This window comes from Vanellus vanellus, assembly GCF_965231255.1.
Source record: "Vanellus vanellus genome assembly, chromosome: 24".
Lineage (NCBI taxonomy): Eukaryota > Metazoa > Chordata > Aves > Charadriiformes > Charadriidae > Vanellus > Vanellus vanellus.
The window spans coordinates 2,113,669-2,135,943 of NC_138929.1; the positions used below are offsets into that span (position 1 = coordinate 2,113,669).

At 68.3% G+C, this 22,275-nt stretch overlaps 2 protein-coding genes across 2 annotated transcripts in view; both read right to left on the bottom strand.

Annotated features, from left to right (window-relative positions):
* RPL19 (ribosomal protein L19) overlaps positions 1-15,421 on the bottom strand; it is a 389,457-nt gene extending 374,036 nt beyond the window's left edge. Inside the window, exon 1 of the mRNA XM_082494823.1 lies at positions 15,418-15,421. Within this exon, the coding sequence (XP_082350949.1) occupies positions 15,418-15,420 (3 nt within the window). The 5' untranslated portion in view covers position 15,421. The remainder of the gene's footprint in view (positions 1-15,417) is intronic.
* Positions 677-19,699, bottom strand: ARHGAP23 (Rho GTPase activating protein 23). The gene is made up of 23 exons (XM_082494787.1): positions 19,559-19,699; positions 15,444-15,468; positions 14,488-14,580; positions 13,987-14,065; positions 13,626-13,680; positions 11,210-12,674; positions 10,320-10,475; positions 10,067-10,178; positions 9,916-9,973; positions 9,607-9,744; positions 9,200-9,499; positions 7,984-8,045; positions 7,524-7,651; positions 7,219-7,337; positions 6,982-7,137; positions 6,241-6,319; positions 5,793-5,866; positions 5,575-5,664; positions 5,252-5,377; positions 5,060-5,101; positions 4,849-4,942; positions 3,229-3,260; positions 677-3,112 (listed from the first exon to the last, which is right to left on the bottom strand). The coding sequence occupies exons 3-23, from the start codon at positions 14,552-14,554 to the stop codon at positions 2,090-2,092; spliced, it is 4,455 nt and encodes a 1,484-aa protein (XP_082350913.1). The 5' UTR covers positions 14,555-14,580; positions 15,444-15,468; positions 19,559-19,699; the 3' UTR covers positions 677-2,089.
* Between the last annotated feature and the right edge of the window lie 2,576 nt (positions 19,700-22,275).

Genomic DNA, 22,275 nt, shown 5'->3' on the forward strand with positions numbered 1-22,275 from the left:
TAGAGGCTGTTTTGGGGTTTCTACAACGTCGTGTGTCTCTTAGCATGAACTTTCTTGTGAACTGTTTTAAAAGGAAAAAAAAAAATAATAATAATTTAAAAAAAAAAAAAAAATAAAAGGCCTCGCACAGGGCGGAGGCGGGGGCCGGGGGGGGGCTGGCCCCCCGCCGCCCCCGCCCTGTGCCCAGCGCTGTCCCTGTGTCGCTGTGGATGCCATGGGTAGTTCTGTGCGCAACGTGACCATTGTAACTCGCCAACTCCGATGACAAAGGGTTGCTTTTTATTTTTCCTTTTTTCCCCTTTATTACTTTTCTTTTCTATCAGAGTGTCTGGCTTTAATAAAATTACTTTACTTTTTCTTTTTTTTTTTTTTTTTTTTTTTTTTCTCCTTCTACGGCACTACTTTTTTTCCACCCCCTCCCCGCGGGTTTGGTCTCTTGGCGTGTCGCTGGGATGGGACGGGACATCCCCCCAAACCCACCCCCGTCCCACATCCCCCGGGGATGGCTCAGGGTGTGCTGGGGGGGGGGGTGTGTCCACCTCCCTCCCCCCCATGTCCATAGAAAAGCTGGGATAAATCCTTCCCTGTATGCTGCACCTCCAGCACATGGAAATGGGGGGGGGGTCCACCTACCGAACCCCCCAAGCAGGGGAAGCAATAACACCAAACCACCTCCTCGAATAACCAGTTTATTTCCAATATATAGACCGGGACTGGGGAGGGGGGCGAGGGGGGGGCAGCATCTGAAGCGGGGTGGTTTTGTTGGGGGTCGGGTTGGGGTTGGGGTTGGGTTTTTTTTGCAGTTTTTGCATATACCGGCTCCGCGGCCGACTCGTACAACACGCCGAGGGGGGGTGGGGGTCCGGGGGGGGGGGGGGGGGGACACACATGCAGGAGGGTTTAAAAAGTCAACACTGGTCCAGCACGTCCCCCCCCCAGTCGGGGCTGGGGCCTTTCAGCTGAGCAAAACTTCTTAAAAAATCCTTATAAATCCTTTGTAATATGTTACACGGTCAGAGACAATATTTACAAAAAAAAAAAAAAAAAAGAGAGAAAAAAAAAAAAAAAAAAGACCAAACCCAACTTTACAGCAAATATTTGCATAACGTACGAGAACGACACGGAGAAACAGTGACGTGACTTGACACCCCCAACCCCCCCCCCGGCACACCGTGACTTTGGCAATGGCCAACTGAGCCCGTGGCACACACGGCGAGGCCGGGGGGGGGGTCCTGCTGTGCCCCCACCAGCCGTGTGTGTCCCCCCCGGAGGTGGCTGCACCGCACCCCCCGTCCTAAAGTGCTTCTGGCCTGGGGGGGGGGGGTAAGAAGGGGAGCGGGGTTGGGGAGGGGGGGCCATGCTGTGCCGTGCCGTGCCATACCGGGCATCGCGCCGGTGCCGCTGCTGCCGGGCCATGGCTGCGGCTGGTGGCAGTGCAGGGGACAGCAGTGTCACCCCCCCCCTCCATCGCAGGGTGCCCCTCTCGTCACACCCAGCCCGGGGAGGGGGGGAAAAAACCCATCCATGGCACCAAGGGCCACCCCGGCTCAGCCGCCCCCCCCCCAGCCCGGCGCAGAGCTCAGACCCTGCGGCATGGACGCGATGGCACCGGTGTCCCCAAAGGTCCCCAAAGGTCCCCGCTGTGGGGACCGTCTCCGGCCGGGGCAGCCGCAGCACCCCGGGAAGCGCCCGCACTTCGCACCGCCGCGGCGGAGGGGGGGTGGGGGGCCACCACCGCCTGGGGTGGGGACTGTCCCCATGAGTGTCCCCCCACCCCGTCCCACTCCAACCCTCTGGCACTGCCCGGGGGTTGGGGGACCCGGGGATGGGGCCCGGCTGGGACACGGGACCGCCGGTCCCCAAAGCAAAGTGGGGGGGGGGACACACACACGCACACACAAGGTGGCTTTGTCCCAACCGTGGCGCGGGGTGGGGGGGTGGGGGGGGCAGCCACGGAGACTCGTTAAATAACAGCAGCGTGTCCAGAGCACAATTAAATACAAGACGGAAGGCGAGTCCTTAAATTAAACACTGGCTGGAGGGGGGGGGCGGGGGGGAGCCGCGGGGGGGTCGACGACATCTCGGGAGGTCAGAGACACTGGGGGAAGCGCAGGGGGGCCGCGGGGCCGGGGCTGCCCGGGGGGGTCTTGGTGCCCGGCACCTCGCCGGTGGTGCTGGGCTGTGCCGGAGCGGGTGCCGGTGGCCGGGCTTTGGTGGACTCCAGGCTGCTGAGCCCCGAGTCCTTGTCACGGCAGGGACCCGGGGGCCCCTCCAGCCCCCGCGGCTCCTTCCACTCGTTGAAGTTGAGGTCCTTGAGGCCACCGGGCACCACCACGGTGTGCCGGCGCCAGCTGCTCTTCTTGCGGCGCGTCTCGGGGGAGTGGGCTCGGCGCAGGCGCACCCCCATGTCGTCGGTAGAGCCCCGCAGGCGCTGCCGGAGCTGCTCCCGCAGCGAGGGTCGCCCGGGGGGAACCCACCCCCGGTCCTCCCCGCTGGCCGCCGGGGTCTCGCCGGCCGGCCGGGGCCGCCCCAGCTTCCTGCGGGCCAGCGTGTCGCACTGGATCAGGCGGTGGGAATTGAAGGAGGGACGGCCGGAGAGACCCTTGTCCTGGTCCCCGCTCCCTCCGTCCGCCTGTCCCGGTCGGGGCCGGGCACCCTCCCGGCTCTCCGTGTCCGTCTCCATGTGGCTGAGCTCGCTCCGCTCGTCGTCCGCCTCCTCCCCGCGGCTCCCGGCCACCGACTGCACCTCGGAGCACAGGCTGCGGTCCATGGTGGACAGCGTGGAGTAGCCCGACACGATGGAGCGGGCGTCCGGCGCCGGGTCGGACCCGGCACCCCCAGGCTCCAAGGAGCTCTCCCGCTCCATCCCGGCCGGGCTGGGGACCAGTGGCTCGGCGCCGGTGGCTTTGCCGGGTGCTGGCAGGGTGGCCGCGGTGCCCTCGTCCTCCTGCTCCCGGCCCGGGGTGTCCCTGCGCTCCGCGTCGTCATCGGTGCTGCTCCCGATGCCTTCGGCCTCTCTCTTCTTCTTCCTCTTGCGGGCGGCCGCCGAGACGAAGGGGATGGCGAGGAGCTCCCGCTGCGGCGGCGGCGCCTTCCGCGACGGCCACGTGCCCTGGGAAAACGGTGACAGCGGGGTCAGGGATGGCGGTGGCAGGGTTAGGGACAGGCTCCGTGCCCCTGCCGGCGTGTCCCCCCCCCCCGCCAGCCCCCCGCCCGAGACCCTCGTACCTTCGGTTTGGCGGAGCCGCTGCGGGTTGAGGCTGTAAAACAGAGCAGAGAGGGGGATGGGGGTTAGCCAGGTCCCGGGGGGGTGGGGACATCCTGGGGAAGGGGGGGTTTGGTGGGTAGAGATGGGGGAATGCTGCTCCGTTCCCCCAAACCCGAGATGGGGACATGCCAGACCAGCTGGTCCCTGGCAGGGACAGCGGCGCCGAGCGGGTTCGTGTGCCAGCGGCTGCAGGAGGTGCCGGGAGGTGGGGGAGAGGGGGGGGCTCCGGTGGTGCATGGGGGTCCCCGGCACTGCTGACCCACTGCAGAGCCCCAAAGTGAGGAGTGGGGATAAGGGACGCACACACACACACACACACACACACGGAGGCACACACAGCCGGGAAACACAGCCGGCGGCAGGACCCCAACCCTCCCACGGGGCACAGAGGGGACCGGGGCTGGGGACAGTGATGCCACCGCCACATCACCGGCACGGGGCACGGGGAAGCGGCTCAACGCCGCCTCCAGCCTCGGAGCGGGGTGCGGGACGGGCTGTGCCGGAGGGGGCTGGGACGAGCCGTGGGGACGCCCCGGCTCCCCGAGGAGTTAGGGGGCAGGTGGGGGGGACAGAAGGGTGACAGGCAGCCCCGGCCCTGCTGCCGTGAGGGACGAGGACGAGGCGACAGACACCCTCTCCCACCCCGCACGCCCCGGGACGGGCTTAGCAGCTGCTGACAACGAGAGAGGGGGAGGCAGAGAAGGGGTGTTGACCCTCCCTGGGGCATCAGGACCCCTATGCGGTCCCCCCATAATGTCCCTTCCAACTCTTCACCGGTCTGTGATTTTATGACTCGGTAGCCCGGCGTGCGGCTGTGCCGGTCCCAGGACACCCAGCACCCAGCCCTGCCCGGGGGACACCGACAGTGGCCTCAGCGCCACCGCAGGCACCGGCCGACAGCGTGGAGAGAAGCGGGGTTCAAGGATTTGGGGCTCCCCAGGGGCTCGGCAGCCCCTCCTGATGCTGGGGACCCTGGGGACAATGGCTGGGCAGGACCCCCTCCCGCTGTTCCCCCCCCCTCCCCTGCTCCCGCTCTCTCGTGGTCACCCGGAGGAGTTAGTGCGTGAGCAATGCACCCAGGATCGACACTGTACCCGCTCTAGCTCTCGAGGAGGTCCGCTGGAGGAGGAAGAGGAGGAGGAGGAGGAGGAGGAAGAGGACAGCACAGAGAAGTTCAAGGAAAGAACGTAAGAAAACAGTTGAACGTCAAAGTCTCCCGGTCTCCGGGTTGGCAGCGGGAGGGGGGCCGGCGCGGGGGAGCGGGGGCGCGGGCAGGGGTCCCGGGGGCTGGCGGGAGGCTGCGGCCAGCCGGGTTTGCAGAGGGACGAGGAGCAGCCACCGGAGAGGAGGGTGACGGGAGAGGGTGGGGAGGGGGCTCTGCTGGCACCCCCGGGGGGGACGTCCCCACTTGCCGGTGAGGAGGCGCCGGGACGTCCCGCTCCGGCGCTCAGGGGACTGCCACGGCGAGCGGGGCTGGTGGTCCGCAGTGGGGGGGGGGGGGGGGGAGTGGCTGGAGAGGCCCCCGGGGGTGTCCCGGTGCCAGGACCGGAGGGACCGGTGCCGCGGGCACTGCTCCTCACCTGCGGCATCGCCGGGCGCCGCAGTCCTGCCAATGTTGGGGAGCAGGTACTCGATGTTGGGCACGGCCTGAGCCTCCTTCTCGTCCACGGGGGTCTGCAAGGGGAGGGCGCGCGGTGGTCAGGCGGCTGCCGATGGCGCCCCGGCTCCCAGCGGGGGGCTCTGCACCCCCCCTGCCCCACGGCGAGACCCCCCGGCGGGCACCGGACTCACCTTCTCGCCCTTGTCCTCCTTGTCGCTGAAGAACCAGTCCGACTGTTGGGGGGAGACGGGAGAGGCGTCAGGGACCGGCGAGGAGCGGTGGGAGCTCGGCGCGGCCGCGGGGCACCGTCCCCCACGCTGCGGATCAGCCCCCTCCTCCCGCCACGCCGGCACCCACCCGCCCACCCACCGGATGCCACTCACGTGCTGGATGAGGGTCTCCACGATCTTGTAGCGGTCGGGCATGTGCGTCACCATGTCGGTCATGTTGTCCTCGGACGTCCGCACCAGCGTGGGGCCGAACACCAGGGCCAGGTTTCGGGGCTCCATCTGCAACCGGAGGTGGGGTTAGTGCCTGCGGCCACCACCGCTCCATCAGGCGCCGTCTCCCTCCCCACTCCGCCACGAGCTGCGGCTCAGCCCAAACTGGGGGGGGGGGTGGGGGTCGAGGTGGGGCAGGGGTCTGGGAGAACCCGCCTGGCCCCGGGACGGTGGCCGGGGCTGGACACCGGGGTGGGCGGACGTACCTTGTTCTTCTCCGAGTGGTCAGCAATGGTCTTCAGGTGACCCACCAGGAACTTGAGTGTCTCGTAGTAGTGACCTGGCAGGTCCCGGATCTGCGGGGAGGCACCGGGTCACCTCTCTGCTCACCCCCCCACCACACACCTTCCCCACCCACACCGGCACCCAAAGGGGGGGCTCCAGAGCTGTGCCCCCCGCCCCAGCCTTTGCCCCATCTCCCTACCAGCTTCCGCAGCGTCCTCATCCTCTCGCTGGCGTCCTCTATCCGGTTGGCCTCGATAAAGTCATTGTATTTATCTGAAAGCGAAACATGGGGGGGGTCAGAGCCGGGTGGAGGGGAGAGGGCACCTCCCGGGGACAGGGACCCCCAGATGCACCATCCAGAGATGCCGGGGAGGGGGCCGGGCGCTGGTGGGGTCCCAGTGGGATGGAGCGCAGAAGGGAGGGACGAGCAGAAGGGCTGGCCCGGGGGACTCGGCGAGGAGGGGGTCTGCAGAGGGGTCCGTCGCAGGGTCTGGGGACCTGTCCCCAACACAGGGACGGGTGGGGTGGGATCCGGAGCTGCCGCTCAGCCCGGTATCAGCCATCGACACGCGGTCATCGGCACAGGGTCACTTTGGGGGCCCCGACGGCACTGGGGAGGAGCACACAGCAGGGGCGCAGCAACTCACCGTCGGTGAAGAGGGGCTCGGGCAGCTTTCGGAAGAAGGATTTCAACAGGCTGCTGATGACGTTCAGATCCTGCCACCGCTGCGGGGGAGAGAAGAGGCTGCTCAGAGGGACCACGCTGGGCCAGCAGGAGAAAGTCCCCAAACCGGGGGAGTCTCAGGCCACCGACACCGCAGGGGACACCCGCCAGCACCGCCGTGGCCGTGAGGACGGCAGCACGGCTGTCCCCACCCTGCACCTGGCAGGGAAAGCTCTGTGCCACTGCGGCAATGTGGCGAGATGCAAGGAGACAAGTGTGTCCCCAGGCTGCCACCGACACTGCTGCCACCGACCGCTAGGCGGCCCTGCCACTCCAGGGAAGATCACGGCCATGGAGACGGGGATGATGGAGACAGGGATGACGGAGATGGGGATGGTGACGGGGATGGAGACAGGGATGATGATGGACACAGCGATGATGGAGACGGGGATGATGATGGAGACGGGGATGGGGATGGAGACGGGGATGGTGATGGAGACGGGGATGGTGATGGAGACGGGGATGGGGATGGAGACGGGGATGGTGATGGAGACGGGGATGGGGATGGAGACGGGGATGGGGATGGAGACGGGGATGGTGATGGAGACGGGGATGATGATGGAGCCATGGACCAGGACAACAGCCCCAAGAGCATCCCAGAGGCAATGGGATAGGGATGGGGACAGGGATGGGGACAGGGACACGCAGCCCGCCCTGCCCTCACCTCGTCCTGCAGGTTGATCTCAGTGGCTCCCTTGTTGAGCTGCTCCTGCAGGCTGGACACCACCGCGTTGTTGCCGGGCACGCGGTAGATGCCCATGTACTCCAGCCCTCGGTCCTCCACCACCTTGCAGCAAGCTTCGACGATCAGGGGGACGTTCTGCGGGGACAGGGAAGGGGTGACGGAGGTGCCAGGGCTGCACGGGGTCCCCGAGGGCTGGCACTGCCGGCACGGCCCTACCTTGTTATCCGGGGCAGGCTGGCAGTCCTCCAGCCTCACGCCGAAGGCGCGGGGGGCAGATTTCTTGTTCTTCTTCATGATGTTGATGCCCCACGGGGCTTTTTGGGAGCCGCTCTCATCTGGGGAGGAAAAAAAAAAAAAAAAAACAAAACAGAAGGACCACTTACTAACGAGCCGGGATAAATGGGAAGAGCGTGCCTGCTGCCCTACGGGGACAAGTACGATGGCAGCCCTGGGGCATGGCACCCCCCTCCACGCAAAGCCCCCGGGTTCGCCGTGCCCCGCACCGCAGGGCTGGGACCTACCTTTCGTGACGGCCGCATCCTGCCTGGGGGACCGGGGCGCGCTGGTTCCCGTCTGCTTCAGGAACTCGGCTCGGATCCCCAGCCCGCGAGAGCCCTTGGGCGAGGAATCGGGCTTGGCGCCCGCGGGGCTGTGGGGAGAGCGGGGGGGGCTCATGTGGGGCACGGACGGGGGCACCAGCCTGGCACAAAACCTCCCGGCAAACACCGGCATCTCTCCTGGGCTGCCCGGCATCCCACCCGTGCCCGTGGGGCTGCACCCTACGCCGGGTAACGGGGACCCCTGGGGAGCACCGAGATGCTTTAACCCTTCGCTCGGTGCCAGTTTGTCGGAACCGCACCGCACCGGCACCTCCGGCGCTGCCCCGTTGAAGGAGGCACTGGTTTCGCTCCATCACTTTAAAATTGAGGTGAATAAAGCGCTCGGGGGGGTCTCGGCGCCCACCGCCCGCCCGGTCCGTACCTCACTTTCCGGTAGTCGTTTAACTTCTTGTTGATAAGCGCTTGGCTGGCAAAACCGGGGTCCTGGGGAGGCAGAGAGAAGAGGGGAAGGGAGAGCTTGAGCAGCGCGTCCACCGGAGGCCCCCGGGCAAGTCCACGCTCTGCCGGGCACCGCGCGGGACCAGGCAGGAGCAGGCGATGGCAGGACCGGGTCCCCGCAGCCCCGCAACAGACGGCGCCCACCAGCGCTCGCCGCCCCGCTGCGCTCCGCAGCGCTCCTTGCTGCGGCGCGGGGCGGCACGCGGGGTTCCGAGCCGGCCGCAGAGCCTCGGGAACGGGCACATCCCTCGGCGGGACACACATCTCCATCTTCCCGCGCCCGGCGCACCCGCTGCACCACGCAGCATCCACAGACACGCACCCATCCCTGCAGAATGCCACCCGGTGGCACCACAGCCCCGGACGGTGCCCAGACGGCTCCGCGCGCTCCGACCCGGCAGCACCTTCCCTGCGCCGGTGGTGCCAGCCCCGCCGAGCCCCCTGCGCCCTCCGGAGCGGGGCTGTGCCACAGAGAACCAGAGACCGCTCCAAACTCAACGCACCCTCCAGGGCCGGAGCCTGCCACAACTCCGGCATCACCGCTGCAACCAAACGAGGCCGTCCCGGCACAGCGGGGAGACGGCGCGCGCCCAGCCCGGCGCCGGCACATCCATCCCCGCGGATCCTCCGCTGGAGCCCGCGGCCCCGAGGAGCAGCTCTCCCCATCTCAGACCCGAGCGACCCCACCGCACACACTGGGGACGCCCAGCGAGGGCTCAGCCCCGACCCGGTGCCAGCCCCGGCGCCACCGTGCCGCCGCACAGGCAGGGAGCTCCGTGCCAAATCTCTCTCCGCCAAAGGAGACGCAACACACCACGCGGGGCAGAGCCACGGGCGCTCCTCTCCCACCGCACGACCAAACGCCGCCGGGCCGATCCGCCGGCAACCCTGCCTGGCACACGCTGAGCCACGCCGCCGAGCGCCCCGGCCGCAGCCGCGCTCTTCTTGGACGCCGCGGTACCCGCGAACCCCCGTGCGCCCCTGGGAGCACGGCACGGGACCAGCGAGTCCCACACCAGCCGGCCACGCAGGGGCCGGCCGTGGCCTGGGGAAGCAGCACAAGGCAAAGAGCCGGAGAGAGCCGAGGCGGTTAGTGCCGGGAGAGCCAGAGGCAGCCGGGAGCCCCATGTGGCTCTCACCTCGCCCTCGGCCTTGCTGTTCTCCCTGATGACTTTGATCCAGGCCAGCATGTCTTCCCGATCCTCTGCCTGAAAGAGATATTCACAGAAGTCAGCGGTCGTCAGCCGGAAGACGTGCTTCCTCTTGGTCTCGCTGTAGGAGATGTCCACCAGGCACGCTCGGATGCTGATCGGCGGCTCCTCCTCACCTGGGGCCGGGGCGCAGGTCACCGCCTCCCGCCTGTCCTTGCACAGGTACAGCGAGTGGGTGCGCAGCACGGCGAAGACGCGCTTCCACTGCCGGATGCCTCCACCGACCTTCTGCGGGGAGAGGGGATGGGGCACGGACGGACCCTCAGGGATGCTCGCGGCGGGCAGCGTCCTCCCGGCACGGCCGGCCGGGCTCGGGGCGGGGGGCACCCACCTACCTTCCCCTTTTTGGTGAGGATCTGCTTGCAGTGGAGCCAGCCCTCCTTCCTCACGGCGCTGAACGGGACGTCCGAGAGGTCGGAGGTTGAGTGTCTTTTGGAGCGGGCGTCTTCCGACGTGCCGAGGCTGTCCAGAGACTGGGGGGGGGGGACACGACCAGAGGGCACCGTTGGGGTGACGCCATTGGCACCCCCTGCTCCATCGGTGCCCCAGCCAGGCACGGCAACCCCCGGGATACCCCCCCACGGAGGTACCCGGGCGGGGGGCACCCCCAGCACCCCCAACCCTCGCCGTCACCCACCACTCACCCCATCGGTGAAGAAGCTCCTCAGCATGCGGAGGCTGGGGACCCGGCTGGGCATCCTCCTGGGGGGAGAGCGGCCCCCGTGAGCGGGATGGCACGGAGGGGACGGGAGCCGTGCGGTGGCGGGACTGGGAAGGGGATGGGTCCAGCCCTACCTTAGGATCTTCCCCTCATCCCGAAATGCGTTCAGACCGTCGTCGCAGGACTTGGAGCGCTCGGTGGTGATGGCCAGGAGGTAGGAGGAGCGGCGGCCGGCTTTGATGCTGCCTGCGAGGGGGAGAAGGGCAAAGCACGGGCGGCTCAGCCCAGCGGGCACCGGGCACAGCTCCAGGGCTGGGGGCCGCTCCTTCCCATCACCCCCTCCCCACGGACCCCAGTTAATCCCCCCCCCCCCACCCGGGCACGTACTGCAGTCCTGGGAGTAGTGCCGGCTCAGGGCAAAGGCGAAGGTGGGCGAGGAGGGGCTGGTGGCGACGGCGGGCGCGGAGTTCATGGCGCTGGAGACCACCGAGGAGGCGGGGACGTGCTTGGCTTTCAGGTCGATGCTGGGGCTGGTGGGTTCGTCTGGGGGGGGGGGGGCAGAGTCACAGGAGGGGTTGGGGCAGGACACCCTGCTGGGACCACCCCACACCCCCCCACTGCACTTCTGGTAGGTGGTGGGTTTATAGGTGCCCGGGCCGGGCTGGGGGGCACGCTCCCACCCCCAGCAAAGGCAGGAGCCACCGGTGCGCCCGCACCCTCGTGCAGAGCGACGCTGAGGTCCCCCAAACCCACCCCATCCCCTCCCTCCCCATCCCGCCCTGGCGTCCCTCTGCGGTGCGGGAAGGGGCAGAGCTTGCAGCCCCCCCCAGACCCATTTGTGTTCCCCCCCATCCGGGCAGAGGGAGGTCCTGAGCGGGACGGGCAGTGGGGTCACCCCAAACACATCCCTGTCCCCAGTTTGGGAAGGGCTCCAGTTGACACCCAAGAGGTAAGAGGTACCGGGGCTGGGCAGGGGGTGCAGGACAACAGAGGGAGGGATGTGGCTGCTGGAGCCCAAATCCTGGTAGCCCATCGCCACCGCCCGCAGCCCCGCTCAGGGACCACACGCCCAGAGGGGTGGGGGGCACTGGGGGGTGCCGGGCATAGCGGGGGCTGCTGGTGCATCCCCTTCCCGTCCCCACATCAGCCATGGACAGATGCTCTGAGACTGTGCCAGGTGCCCTGTCCCCCCAAAACGTGCCCTCCCCGGCACGGGACTCGCCAAACCCCCCTCCCACAGGCAGCCACCCCCCTGCCGGCACGCCGCCCCGGCTCACCGATGAAGGGGATGGATGCCAACGAGTCCTCGGGGGCCGCCAAGGGAGCCACGCGCCGGCCTTGCCGCTCGGCCACCGGCCTCTCCCCTTTGCCGCTGGCCGCAGCGGGGTCACAAATGTCCATCTCCTTCACCCCCTCGGGGAAGACAAAGTTCATCTGCCGCAGGGGGGGCGGCATCTTGCGGCCCGTGGGGGGCTTCTGCCGCAAAACCACCTCTTCCCTCCGCTCCTCCGCCTGCTCGGGCGCCCGGCTGCTCTCCGGCCGCGGCTCCCTGGGCACGGTGGGGACTGGTTGGGGACCGGTGGGTGGCGGGACGGCGCTGACCACCCTGTCCGGGAGCGGGGCGGCTGGCCGCTGCGAGATGCTGAAGGTGGGCAAGCCCCCGAAAGCGGGGTCGCGGAAGGAGAGGGCATGCAGCAGCCCGGTGCGGCGCTGGAAGGACGGGCTGTAGCTCCGGTAGCCGATGTAGCCCGAATCATCCGCGCTCTGCAGGTTGGGCTGCGAGGGATGCTTCTGCACAGGCGCCGGCTCCCGCGAGGAGGAGGAGGAGGAGGAGGAGGAAGGTGCGAAGGAGCTGTGCGGGATGGGCTGCCCGGCAGCGGTGACGGTGGCCCGGCAGAGCCTCTCGGGTGGCCAGGCGGAGCGGTCGAGGCGAGGGGAGAGCAGGGCGCTGGGCTCCAGTGCCTCCATGGAGCGCCCGTACCGGCTCAGGTAGTGGTCGGAGCGGGCGCGGGGCGCCCAGCCCTCGCGGGGGGGCTGCAGCAGGGTGTCGTGCGAGGCGCTGTGCGGCCAGCCCCGGGGGGCCGCCGCCGAACCCCCCAGCCGGTCCTGGGACACGCTGCGGTAGCGGGGCGGCATGGCGTGCCGGCGCTCCTCCGAGGCGCTCCGCCGCGGCTCCTGGCTGCAAAACCAGCGGGACAAAGCCTGCTGGCACTCCTGCCGGCCGGGGGGCCGCTGGCTGCCGGCTACCTCCCGGGGGGGCCGCCCGGTCCCTGCCAGCCCCCCAACGCCCTCCTTGAAGCCGCAGTGAGTCCGGTGCTCCGGGAGGTGCTTGGGGACCCCGTAGCAGGAGGAGGTGGCGGGGGACACCCCGTGGCGGTCGGGCAGAGAGGATGCGACGCTGCTGGGGCAGCCGGTGCGGGAGAAGGAGCCGGGGTGCCCGTGGGGTGCGGTGGGGCGCGGGGGGGCACCCCCGGGCTGCGGCTCTTCGGGGCGGTGTGCGGGGCTGCCACCCGCCTCGCCGCGGGTGCTGGCGAGCGTGGCCGTGCCGAGCGGGGACGAGGGGCCCGCGGCGGCGGGGCGGTGGGCACGGGTGTCCGGCGGTTGGCTTTGGGGGGGCTCGGCCCCCCGTGCCTGGAAGGGGTACGTCTTCCGTGGGTAGCAGATGGGAGGGGGCTCGGGGATGCTCTGCGCCCCGCCGGAGTACGGCTCGTTGCCCTTCAGGTATGCATCCTGCGAATACGCCTGGGGGGGAGAGGGGGGTGTCGGGGTTGGGGGGGGGTTCTCTCTGCTCCTCCCCAACCTCTGAGCAAAACATCCCCGTAGGGGTGAGCTGGGCAAGGCTGGCTGCACCCCCCCCCTCCCCAAGTCCTGCTTTCCCACGGGACCCCCCACGGCACTGAGCAACGCGGCCACCCCCATCAGCCCTCCCGCTCTCTCCGCCGCCCTCCCTTCCCCTCCCCTCCTTCCTAAAATACCCCGGCACAGCCGGCCGGGCACGGCTCTCCCCTTCTCACTTTTCACAGACGCCTCTGTCTCGGGGCATCCTCAGAGCGTGGGGCAGGCACAGACCTGAGATCCCCCCCCCCCCCCCGCCACTTGCCAGGGCTGTGAGACCCCCCCCAGCCCGATGGCAGCGGGTCCCCCAGGCTGTGACCAAGCAGCGGTGCCACCGCGGTGCCACCCCTGGGGTGGGTGCCGGCGGTTTTGGCGGCAGCACCGCCGGGAGAGCCCCGGGAGGCAGCGGGGACCGGAGGAGCACCAGGCAAAGCCCCAGGCGCCCCCATCGGTTCGGGCCACCCTGCGGGGGCCACCGCTGTCCCCACTCCCCAGGTCACCCACAGCAGAGGATAACCCAGAGCCTGAGACACAGAGCAACTCGCCCTCCAGCTACGCCCGAGGATGCTCCCCCCCAAAAAAAAAACAGGGGGCACATCCTGTATCCTTCCTGCTCTGGATCCCCTCCGCTTCCACACCCACTGCTGGCGGGGCTCTGTCACCAAGTGTCCCCTCTTCAGGTGTCCACAAGAAGATAGGGGCACTTGGCCGCCCCCACCCTTGGCGCGGGGGGAGCGTGGGCAGGCACAGAGCCGCCCCTCGGGTTTGGTGGGGCAGGAATGCCGGCACAGCCCGGGAAAGCCACGCTGGGGAACCCGGTCCTGGTCCCGGTCCCCGGCACCCACCCGGCAAACTCACCAGCTGGAGGATGTCCTCATCTTTGGGCATGATGGAGAGCTCCAGCACATCGTCACTGCGGGCAGAGGGGACGGAGGGGGGTCAGGATGGCCGGAGTCAGTCCCCACCTTCCCCCAGGGTGGCCGATCTCATCCCCACGAGGGGATGAATGTCCCCGTCCCCATGTGACGGTCACAGCACGCCACCGCCTGTCCCTGGTCCCCTGCAGCACCGCTGCCCGCGGGCACCCGAGCGACTCACCGCTCCCGCCAGCCCCAGTGACACCCAGGGGGACAGTGCCTGCTGAGACGTGTCCCCTTCACGTCACCTCCCCGGCTCTGCCCATCCCCACGCTCCTCCCAGCCCCGGGAAGGGGACTCACCTGTTCTGGATCAGCGCGATGACCTGCGAGTAGGTTTTCCCGATGATGCTCTCCCCGTTCACCTTGACCAGACGGTCCCCTGCAGCGCGCGGGGAGAAGACAGCGTCACGGCAAGTCAGCGGGGAGGTGGTGGCACCTGGCTGTCCCCACCGTGGCTCACAGCAGGGTCTGAACACGGCCAGGGCTTTTGCCGGGGGGCACCGCCAGACCCCGTGTGGCGTGGGGAGCCGTGGGGAGCCACGGGGACCCCAAAGCCAGCCTAACCCATGGGGACCCCAACGCTGCTCTGAGCATCCCACACCGGTGACAAGAGAGCAGAGCCCCCGCAGTGCCACGGGGCAGAGAGAAGGTGGGGGGAAATAAAAGAGGGAATGCAAGAAAAAGAGCCAAACAAGCAAAAAAGCCCCCGGCAGAGGAGGCAGGGCACCGCACGCACCCCGCGGGCAGCCTGGAGCCACCTCCGGCCCCGCGACCCTGCCAGCCCCGCGTGTCCCCGCTCACCGGTGCGCAGCCCAGCCTGGTGTGCTGGCCCGTCCTCCCGCACGTTCTTCACGAAGATGGTGTCCATGGGCTCCAGGCGGCTCCGGGGGGCACCTGCTCCCCAGGGACAGAGCATCAGGGAGCCGTCGGCACGGCCGGACCCGTCCCACGGCGAGAAACACGCTCGGCCCCTCACTGCACCCTCCTCGCCACCCCGAGCCCACACCCGGGACCCGCGGAGCCCCCCCGGCACCCGTCTCCCCCAGCCGCGGCTGTTCCCCGGCGCGGCTGCAGCCACGGTCCCCTGCATGGGCAAAAGCCATCGGGTGCTGCGAGAAATCGGAGGTGGGAGGAGGGCAGAGGGGTGACGCCACCGAGGGATGCTGAATCCCCTGGGGACCTCCTGGAGCGAGGCCAGTGTGTCCCCCACCACCACCCCGCAGCCCCATGGGGCACTGGGTGAGGTCTGGGCGCTGCCGCCCGCATCCAAGCCAGCCCCCGGGGACCGCAGCCCCGGCGCCTCGTCACGCTGCCGGCGTGCCGATGCGTTCTGACGCCTTCACATTCGCTCACGTCACCGTCAGCCTCCAGGAGGAGAGCGGGGCCACGTCCCCGTCCCCAAATACCCCGCGCTCAGCCAAGCCACCCGCCACGGGGGCCACGCCACAGCCCCTCCAGCTCTGGGACAGACCGCCTTGGGCACAAGGTCCAGCGATCCTCCCAAGGGCTTTGGGGACACCGAGCCCGTCTGCCACGCCAAGTGCCACCGAGCTGCCACCGAAGCACCGTGCCGCTTCACTGCCGGCCAGTATTTAGGGCCACGGTGCCAGCCAGCGGGGACGGCGGATTGTGTCCCCCAGCCGCAACGCCCGCTGCCCTGTGACCGCCACGTGCCCCCGGACCCCTGCGCCCACCGCCCCGGGCGGTGACATCCCCCCGAAGGGGGGTCCCCATGGCGGCACAGCGCCGGTGCTCACCTGTTCGGTTCCCGTTCTCCTCCTCCTGCCAAAAGAAGAGAAAAATATTTATTTGGTGGCTGGGCCAGGGCAGCCGCGGCGGGGGGCCGGCAGGGGACCGGAGGGGTGCCGGCCCCGTGAAGCCCCTCGTGGGACATGTGTGTCCCTCTGCCCTCCGCCGCCCCTGGCTAAAATTACCTCCCGACACCGGATCCGGCCGGGCCAGCCGCGCAGCCCCGCCGGTGGGCAGGGACGGGGACCCGCCGCAGCCCCCCGTGCCCAGCTGCCGGGGAAGGGGCCGGTTTTGGGGCAGGGGGGCGGGAAGGGGCACAGCCAGCCCCGTGGTGGCTTCTCACCCTTCTCCCGGGCCACCGAGCCTGGCTGATGGGAGCCCGAGCCCCCACAGTGGGGTCCCAGGGGAGGGACAGAGGTGCCCGCTGGCACCCATGCCACCGCAGCGCCCGGGGCAGCGGGTCCCGGTGGCAAGGGACACCCCCTACCCCCCCAGAAAGGGGACGGCTCTGCGCAGGCGTCCTCGGAGGGGCACCGGGCCACCGGCGGGGCTATATTTAGCCCTGCAATTATTCGGCACGGGGCAGGCTGCCAGGGCTGCGGCAGGCATTGCGGGGGGGGGGGGGATGGTGTGTGGGGGGGTGCCATCACCCCCTTCCCGGCCACGGGCAGGGGACAGCACTGGGAGCCCCGCGGTGGCTCTGTCCCCTGGGGTGGGAATCGCACCCGTGGGCTCCTGCCCTTGTCCCTCACATCTTCCCGTGGGGACACCCCCCTGCAAAGCCACGCTGCCCCCGGGGGGGTGCCCGAGCCGGGGGCAGGGCACGGGGGTGCTGGTACCCGTGTGGGGCTGTCCCCACAGTGCCGAGCCCCCAGCCCTGCACCCCGGGATGCTCAGCCCCACGCGGGGTCCCCGTCACCTGGGAGGTGACTTCTCACTCCGCAAGTGCCCCATCCTGCTGTCTCCCGTGGGGGGGACATGAGTTCGGCTCCGGCCAAGAGGCTTCGCCAGCCACAGTCCCCCCCCCAGCCCCCCCCCGGGCTGGTGCAGGGCAGCGGGGACACAGCCCCGATGTCCCCAGGGTGGGCAGGTCCCTTCACGGCGCCGGGAAGGGAGCGCTCTCCATCCCAGCGTGATGGTGGGACATTCCCCACGAGGAGGAGGAGGAGGAGGAGGAGACGCATCTCTCCACGCTGGGAAGGAAAAGCCACGTCCCGCAGCCTCGGCACACAGCCGGCACCATCGCCCCTGCACCGAACGGCTGCCGCGGTGCCACAGCAGGAGCGTGGGGCCACCGAGGGCCCCCGGAGGCACGGACTCGCCCTTCTCCCTGTCCCTCCTCGCCCTGCGGCACCCCGCAGCCCTTCCCGGCCCCCGGGGCAGCCCGGCAGCCCCGCTCCCAGCGCCGGGGCCGAGGTTGGGTGCGGCGGTGCCAAAGCACGGGGCGGTGAAGGCGGCTCTGCCGTTCACCCTCCCTGCTGAGTCAACCCCACCGAAACTCAGCCCCCGGACCTGGCTGCCCGCCGGCACCCACGGGTGCTGAGCCAGCCGCGCCGCACCCTGCCCCACCGGCCCGGGAGCGCCGGCTTCGGCTCAGACGGGTGCCGGGAGCTATTCCCAGCCCCTTTCCAAGAGCATCTCCGCCTCCCGGCGCTGATCTGGCTCCTTCCCACGCGGCCCCGTGTGCTCCCGCCTTGGCGGGGCTCAGCCCCGGTGCCCAGCACCGCGGGGCAGGATCGGTCCCTCGCTCGTGGAGGATGCTTTAGGAATACAGTGGGGAGGTGGAAGCGAGAGGGTCGGTTCGGAGCAGGTTTGGGCCATCCCCATGACGAAATGTGGCGAATGGAGTCCAACCCAGCTGGCGGCCGGTCACCAGCGGTGCTCCCCAGGGCTCGGTACTGGGACCAGCTCTGTTTGACGTCTTTACCGATGATCTGGAGGAGGGGATGGAGTGCACCCTCAGTCAGTTTGCAGATGACACCAGGTTGGGCGGGAGTGTTGATCTGCCGGAGGGCTCTGGCCAGGCTGGGTGGATGGGCCGAGGCCAACGGTGTGATGTTCAACACAGCCAAGTGCTGGACCCTGCCCTTGGGTCACACCAACCCCATGGATGCCACAGGATGGGGCAGAGTGGCTGGAGAGCTGCCCGGCAGGGAAGGACCTGGAGGTCTTGGCCAACAGCCGTCTGAAGACGAGCCAGCAGTGTGCCCAACTGGCCAAAAGACCTACAGCATCCTGGCCTGTACCAGGAACAGTGTGGCCAGCAGGACTAGGACCATGACGATCCCCCTGTACTCAGCACCTCAAATACTGTGTTCAGTTTTGGGTCCCTCAAGACAAGAAAGACATTGAGGCGCTGGAGGTGTCCAGAGAGGGTGACGGAGCTGTGAGGGGTCTGGAGGACACGTCTGGTGAGGAGCAGCTGAGGGAGCTGGGGGGGTTCAGCCTGGAGAAGAGGAGGCCGAGGGGAGACCTTCTCGCTCTCTACAGCCCCCTGACAGGAGGGGGCAGCGAGGGGGGGGCGGTCTCTGCTCCCAAGGAACAGGCGATGGGACAAGAGGGAACGGCCTCAAGTTACAGCAGGGGAGGGTTAGGACGGACTTTAGGAAAAAATTCTTCACCGAAAGGGCTGTCGAGCACTGGCACAGGCTGTCCGGGGCAGTGGTGGAGTCACCATCACTGGAGGTGTGTGAAAGACGGGCAGAGGTGGTGCTGAGGGACACGGTTGAGCGGTGGACTTGGCAGCGTTGGGTTAACGGTTGGACTCGACGATCTTAAAGTTCTCTTCCAACCTAAACGATCCTCTGATTCTACGAAAGCTCCTTTGCAGAGTCACGCTGCAGGAGACGGGTCGGGTCCGCGTTCCCCGGGCAGGCAGGCAGGATTTGGGGAAGCAAGACCGGGAGCCTGGGAAAAACGCCGTGACGGAGAACGCTGACCGGGGACTGCGGCGAGTCGCTTCTCCCCACCCTGTGACTCACTTCCCACTGCAGTTCCCCACCTACGGCCAGGAGACAGCCAACGCCAGCCCCTGGGGCAGCCGGAGCCGTGGGGCAGCCGGAGCCGTGGGGCTGTGGGCAACTGTGAAGCTCTGGAGGCGACGGGAGCATCCAGGTCTGCCCCCGCCGCAGCGGGGAAAGGGCTGCGATGGACCGCGGCGGCTCCCGGACTCTTCTCCCTTCATCTGCACGGAGCTGCCGCTGCAGAAAACGGGGCGAGAGGGGGATTTCAAGCGCCGGGGAGGGGGGGGGGGGGCAGGAGAGCAGAGGGCACGGTCCACGCTGGAAGCTGCCGGGTGGTTTCGCAGGGTCCCTCCATCCCGGATGCTGCCCGGATCGGGGCTTCTCCATCCCTCAGAGGGTGCAGAAGGTGATGGCCGACCTGGGGGTTGTTTCCCCGCAAAAGGCAGCACGGGGAAAGGTCCCGGGGCACATCCAGCCCGAAGAATCCCGCTGGCAGCCAGGAAACTGGGGGGGCAAAAACCTGCTGGGCCAGAGGCGGCGAGCACCGGTGGGGCTCGGCACGCGCCCCTCGCCGGGCGAGGACCCGCCGGTGCTTCCCCAGTGCTCGAGGGGATGAGCTGCTGCTGGTCAGAGGAGGAGGAGGAGGGACGTGATGAAGGGCTTGAACAGCATCCTCCAAAGCACCTGCCGCATGGTGCCCATGTGTGGTTGACTTCAGCCCAAGCGACGTCCCGCTGTGCTGCGCCGAGCCTCTCCCTGGCCCCGGGGGCTCCGAAGTGCCTGTTCCCACCATTCCCCGGAATGCCGGAGCCGTCGTTCGGAGCTAAGAGATTCTCCCGTTCCCACAGACAAGCGTCATCCCCCCCTCCAAGAAAGGCTCTGGGACATCTCCGGAGGCGCTGCCAACTCGCGTCTGGCTCCCAGCACATCTCCCAGCACCTCCGCGGGCTCCTCCATCCCACGGCCACCCTCGGGTGGGGGCAGCCCCAGGCACCCCAACCGGGCAGGCGATGGATGCTCCACTCCACGGCTCCCCAGACAAACCCCCCCCACCCCCAACCCATATACGAGCATCCCGCATCCAACCTTGGAGTCCCGCTCCAGCAGCTCTCCGGGGGTCCCCGTGCCCCCCCCACCCCCCCCCAAGGTCCCAGTCCTACCTTGGCGGAGGAGTGCACCGCCGACTCGGGCGGGTAGACGATGAAGTGGCGGAGGGTGAAGCCGAACCCCCCCTGCGAGCTCTTCCGCAGCACCACCGTCTTCGGGCCCACCCAGGGGAAAGGCCCCTCCGGGGGCGCGTTGGCATTCGGGGACGCCCCATCTCTCCGGCCCGGCGTTGGCTGTAGGGGACGAGGAGGAAGATGTCAATTCTGGGGAGATGGGGTGGGGGGTGGGGTGTTGTAGGCAATCAGCCCCCCCCCCCTCAAAGCCCCCTCAAAGCCCCACGGAGGGGGCTGAAATCTGCTGGAAAAGCCGCTGCCGTGCTCAGAACCCCTCTCCCTACTCCCGGCAGCAAATTCCAGCCCCCACCAGCATCCCCCGAGACTCCTCCTACGGCTCCTTTTGGGAGAAGACGCATGGAAAGGAAATTAAAAAAAAAAAAAAAAGAAAAAAAAAGGGGTGGGGGGGGGGAAATCAGCCATGCCTGGGGGTCTGGATGGGGCCCAGGAGGTGGCGCGGCAGGAGGAGGGATGGGGGTGGATGGGGGCGTCGGGGACAAAAGGTCCCCTTCCGATGACGCTGCGGTAATAACCTCGGGCAAGCCGGAAAGAGCCGCCGGGGAGGTGGCTGGATGAGTGATGCTTCCCGAGACGGGGCAGGGACCTGGCACCGTGTGGGGCTCCGGCTTGGGACGCTGCCTGGAGCGGCAGATGGGGCCAAGAGGGACGTGACTCCGTTCCACAGCCCCCGGTGCTCCAGGAGGGGGGATGCAGCCATGGCAGAGCCGGAGCAGCCACGGGCATCTCGCCCGGCACCCGGGCAGGGAGCTTGGAGAGACAGCGGGAGTCCTGACACCTTGGCCGAGGCCGGGAGGGTTTAGCGCAGCCCCGGCGAGGGATGTTGCCGCTCTCCGCGGCTGCACATCTGGCTGCACATCTGGCTGCGCAGCCACCAGCCCTGCTGAGGCAGCACCCAAAGGGAACGGAGGTGCCCCGGCAGCACCGGAATCCGCTAAAACCGGAGAAATCGGCAACCTGGCAAGCAGGAGGGGACAGGCACGGCTGGAGGGGACCCGCCGAGGTCCAGCCGGAGTCGGCCCATCCCGGGGCGAGGGTGTTAAAATTCAGGCGCCGTCTGGTTTGAACCGACGGATGGGGAGCGGGGAGGGAGAGGGACGCACAAAGGGACGGAGGCACAAAAAGCCTTTGTCTGTGCCTGTGCTGAGTGCGCCTTTTCGCTGCCCGGTGGGGAAATCTGACGGCAGCTCAGCGGGGACGGGCTGCGCCCCCCCCGGTACCGGCACGTCCCGCACGGGGCCCGGGCTGCAGGTGGGGCTGGGGGTCCGTCCCCCTGGGGATAAGGGTCCCCGCGGTGAGGACACGGCTCTGGCACAGCACCCGCCATCACCGCCAGAGCACATCGCCCATCACCGGGGGGGGCACAAGAGCTTCGGGTGCTCACGGACACTGTAGACACCCCAAAACCTAAACAGATCCGCAATGCTCCAAGCGCCGGCACAGGAGAGCCAAAAAAAAACCCAAACCCCACAACCAGCACCACACAGGGGGCAAAGCTCCCCACAAGCCCCCAAAGCACCGCACACGCCCCAACCGGCCACCCAAAACCAGATGGCAACGGGCGCCCCACACTCCCAAAGGGATGCCACCCCCCCAACCCCCCACCCCCCAAATCCTTTCACCCCGGGGCCACGAGCATCCCGGCGCGGTGCCTGTCCCCATCTGCGCCCTTCCATTGTGTCGGGGCCGCTGGCTGGCCGGATTATTTTTAAGCTGACAGCTGAATGTGCCCTGCTGATTTTAACCGGCGCAGACAAGCCTCGGCGAGGGTAGGAGCGGCGGAGACACCGACAGCGGCGCCGACCCGCAAGGATGGGGACGTGTCGCTGTGTCACGGGCGCGCCGGAGCCGTGGCCACGGCTCCGGCGCGCCCGTGACACAGGGACACGTCCCCAGATGTGGGGTACCCATGAGAGCATCGGCGGTCCACTGGACCGCATCCCGCGAGCCTGAATCCCAGCCTGAAGGGGATGCCCCGCATCGCAAACAACCCTCCCAGGATATTTCCCGTCTCCATCCCAAGATTCCGTAACTCCCGGCGGAGGAGGGATCACTCGGGGACGCCGCCATCCCACAGGGAACCCAGCGCCCCGACCCCCGCTTGCCCCTCATTAAATCTCCTTTAGGACTTTCCCAGTCTCAAGGTGGTACCTCTCCCTCTCCGGATCGCAGCTCCCCCCTGTCCCCATCCGTGTCCCCCCCCCCCCCAGTCCCACGGGGGATGTCACCCGCTGCAGAGACCCCAGAGAGACCCCGCAAAGGGCCCTACAAGGGGGGACAGAGCAAACCATCCCGCACCGCTGTGCCTCAGTTTCCCTCTCCCCCACCCCGGCTTGGAGCTTTTTGGGGCCCCCCCAGCTGTGGGTTTGGACATCCCCCCCCCGCCCCCCACCAGTTCACGGCCCCAAAGATGCTCCTGCTCCCCCGGCAGCGGGGTTGGCACCTCATTTGTCACCTCAGCCATTTGTCCAACCTTGTGCCCCGTCCCCCCTCCCCGCAGGGGGGGCAGTTACCTCCCAGTTTTTTGGCTTTAATTAACCTCATCCCGGTGTTTTCCGCCGTGTTCCCACCGGCTTCACCCTGCTCCTGAGCCCGGCTGCCCCAAAACCCCAATCCCAAAAGGGCTGTGAGGATGGGGG

What these genes read in the sequence shown, in the direction of transcription:
- ARHGAP23 (XM_082494787.1), bottom strand. Translation starts at nt 14,554, where the DNA reads ATGGACACCATCTTCGTGAAGAACGTGCGGGAGGACGGGCCAGCACAC. An exon ending in AACGACTACCGGAAAGTGAG is followed by an intron (nt 7,652 to 7,983) that starts GTACGGACCGGG and finishes CTCTCCCCACAG; the next exon opens with CCCCGCGGGCGCCAAGCCCG. An exon ending in AGGAGGACAAGGGCGAGAAG is followed by an intron (nt 4,943 to 5,059) that starts GTGAGTCCGGTG and finishes CTCCCCTTGCAG; the next exon opens with ACCCCCGTGGACGAGAAGGA.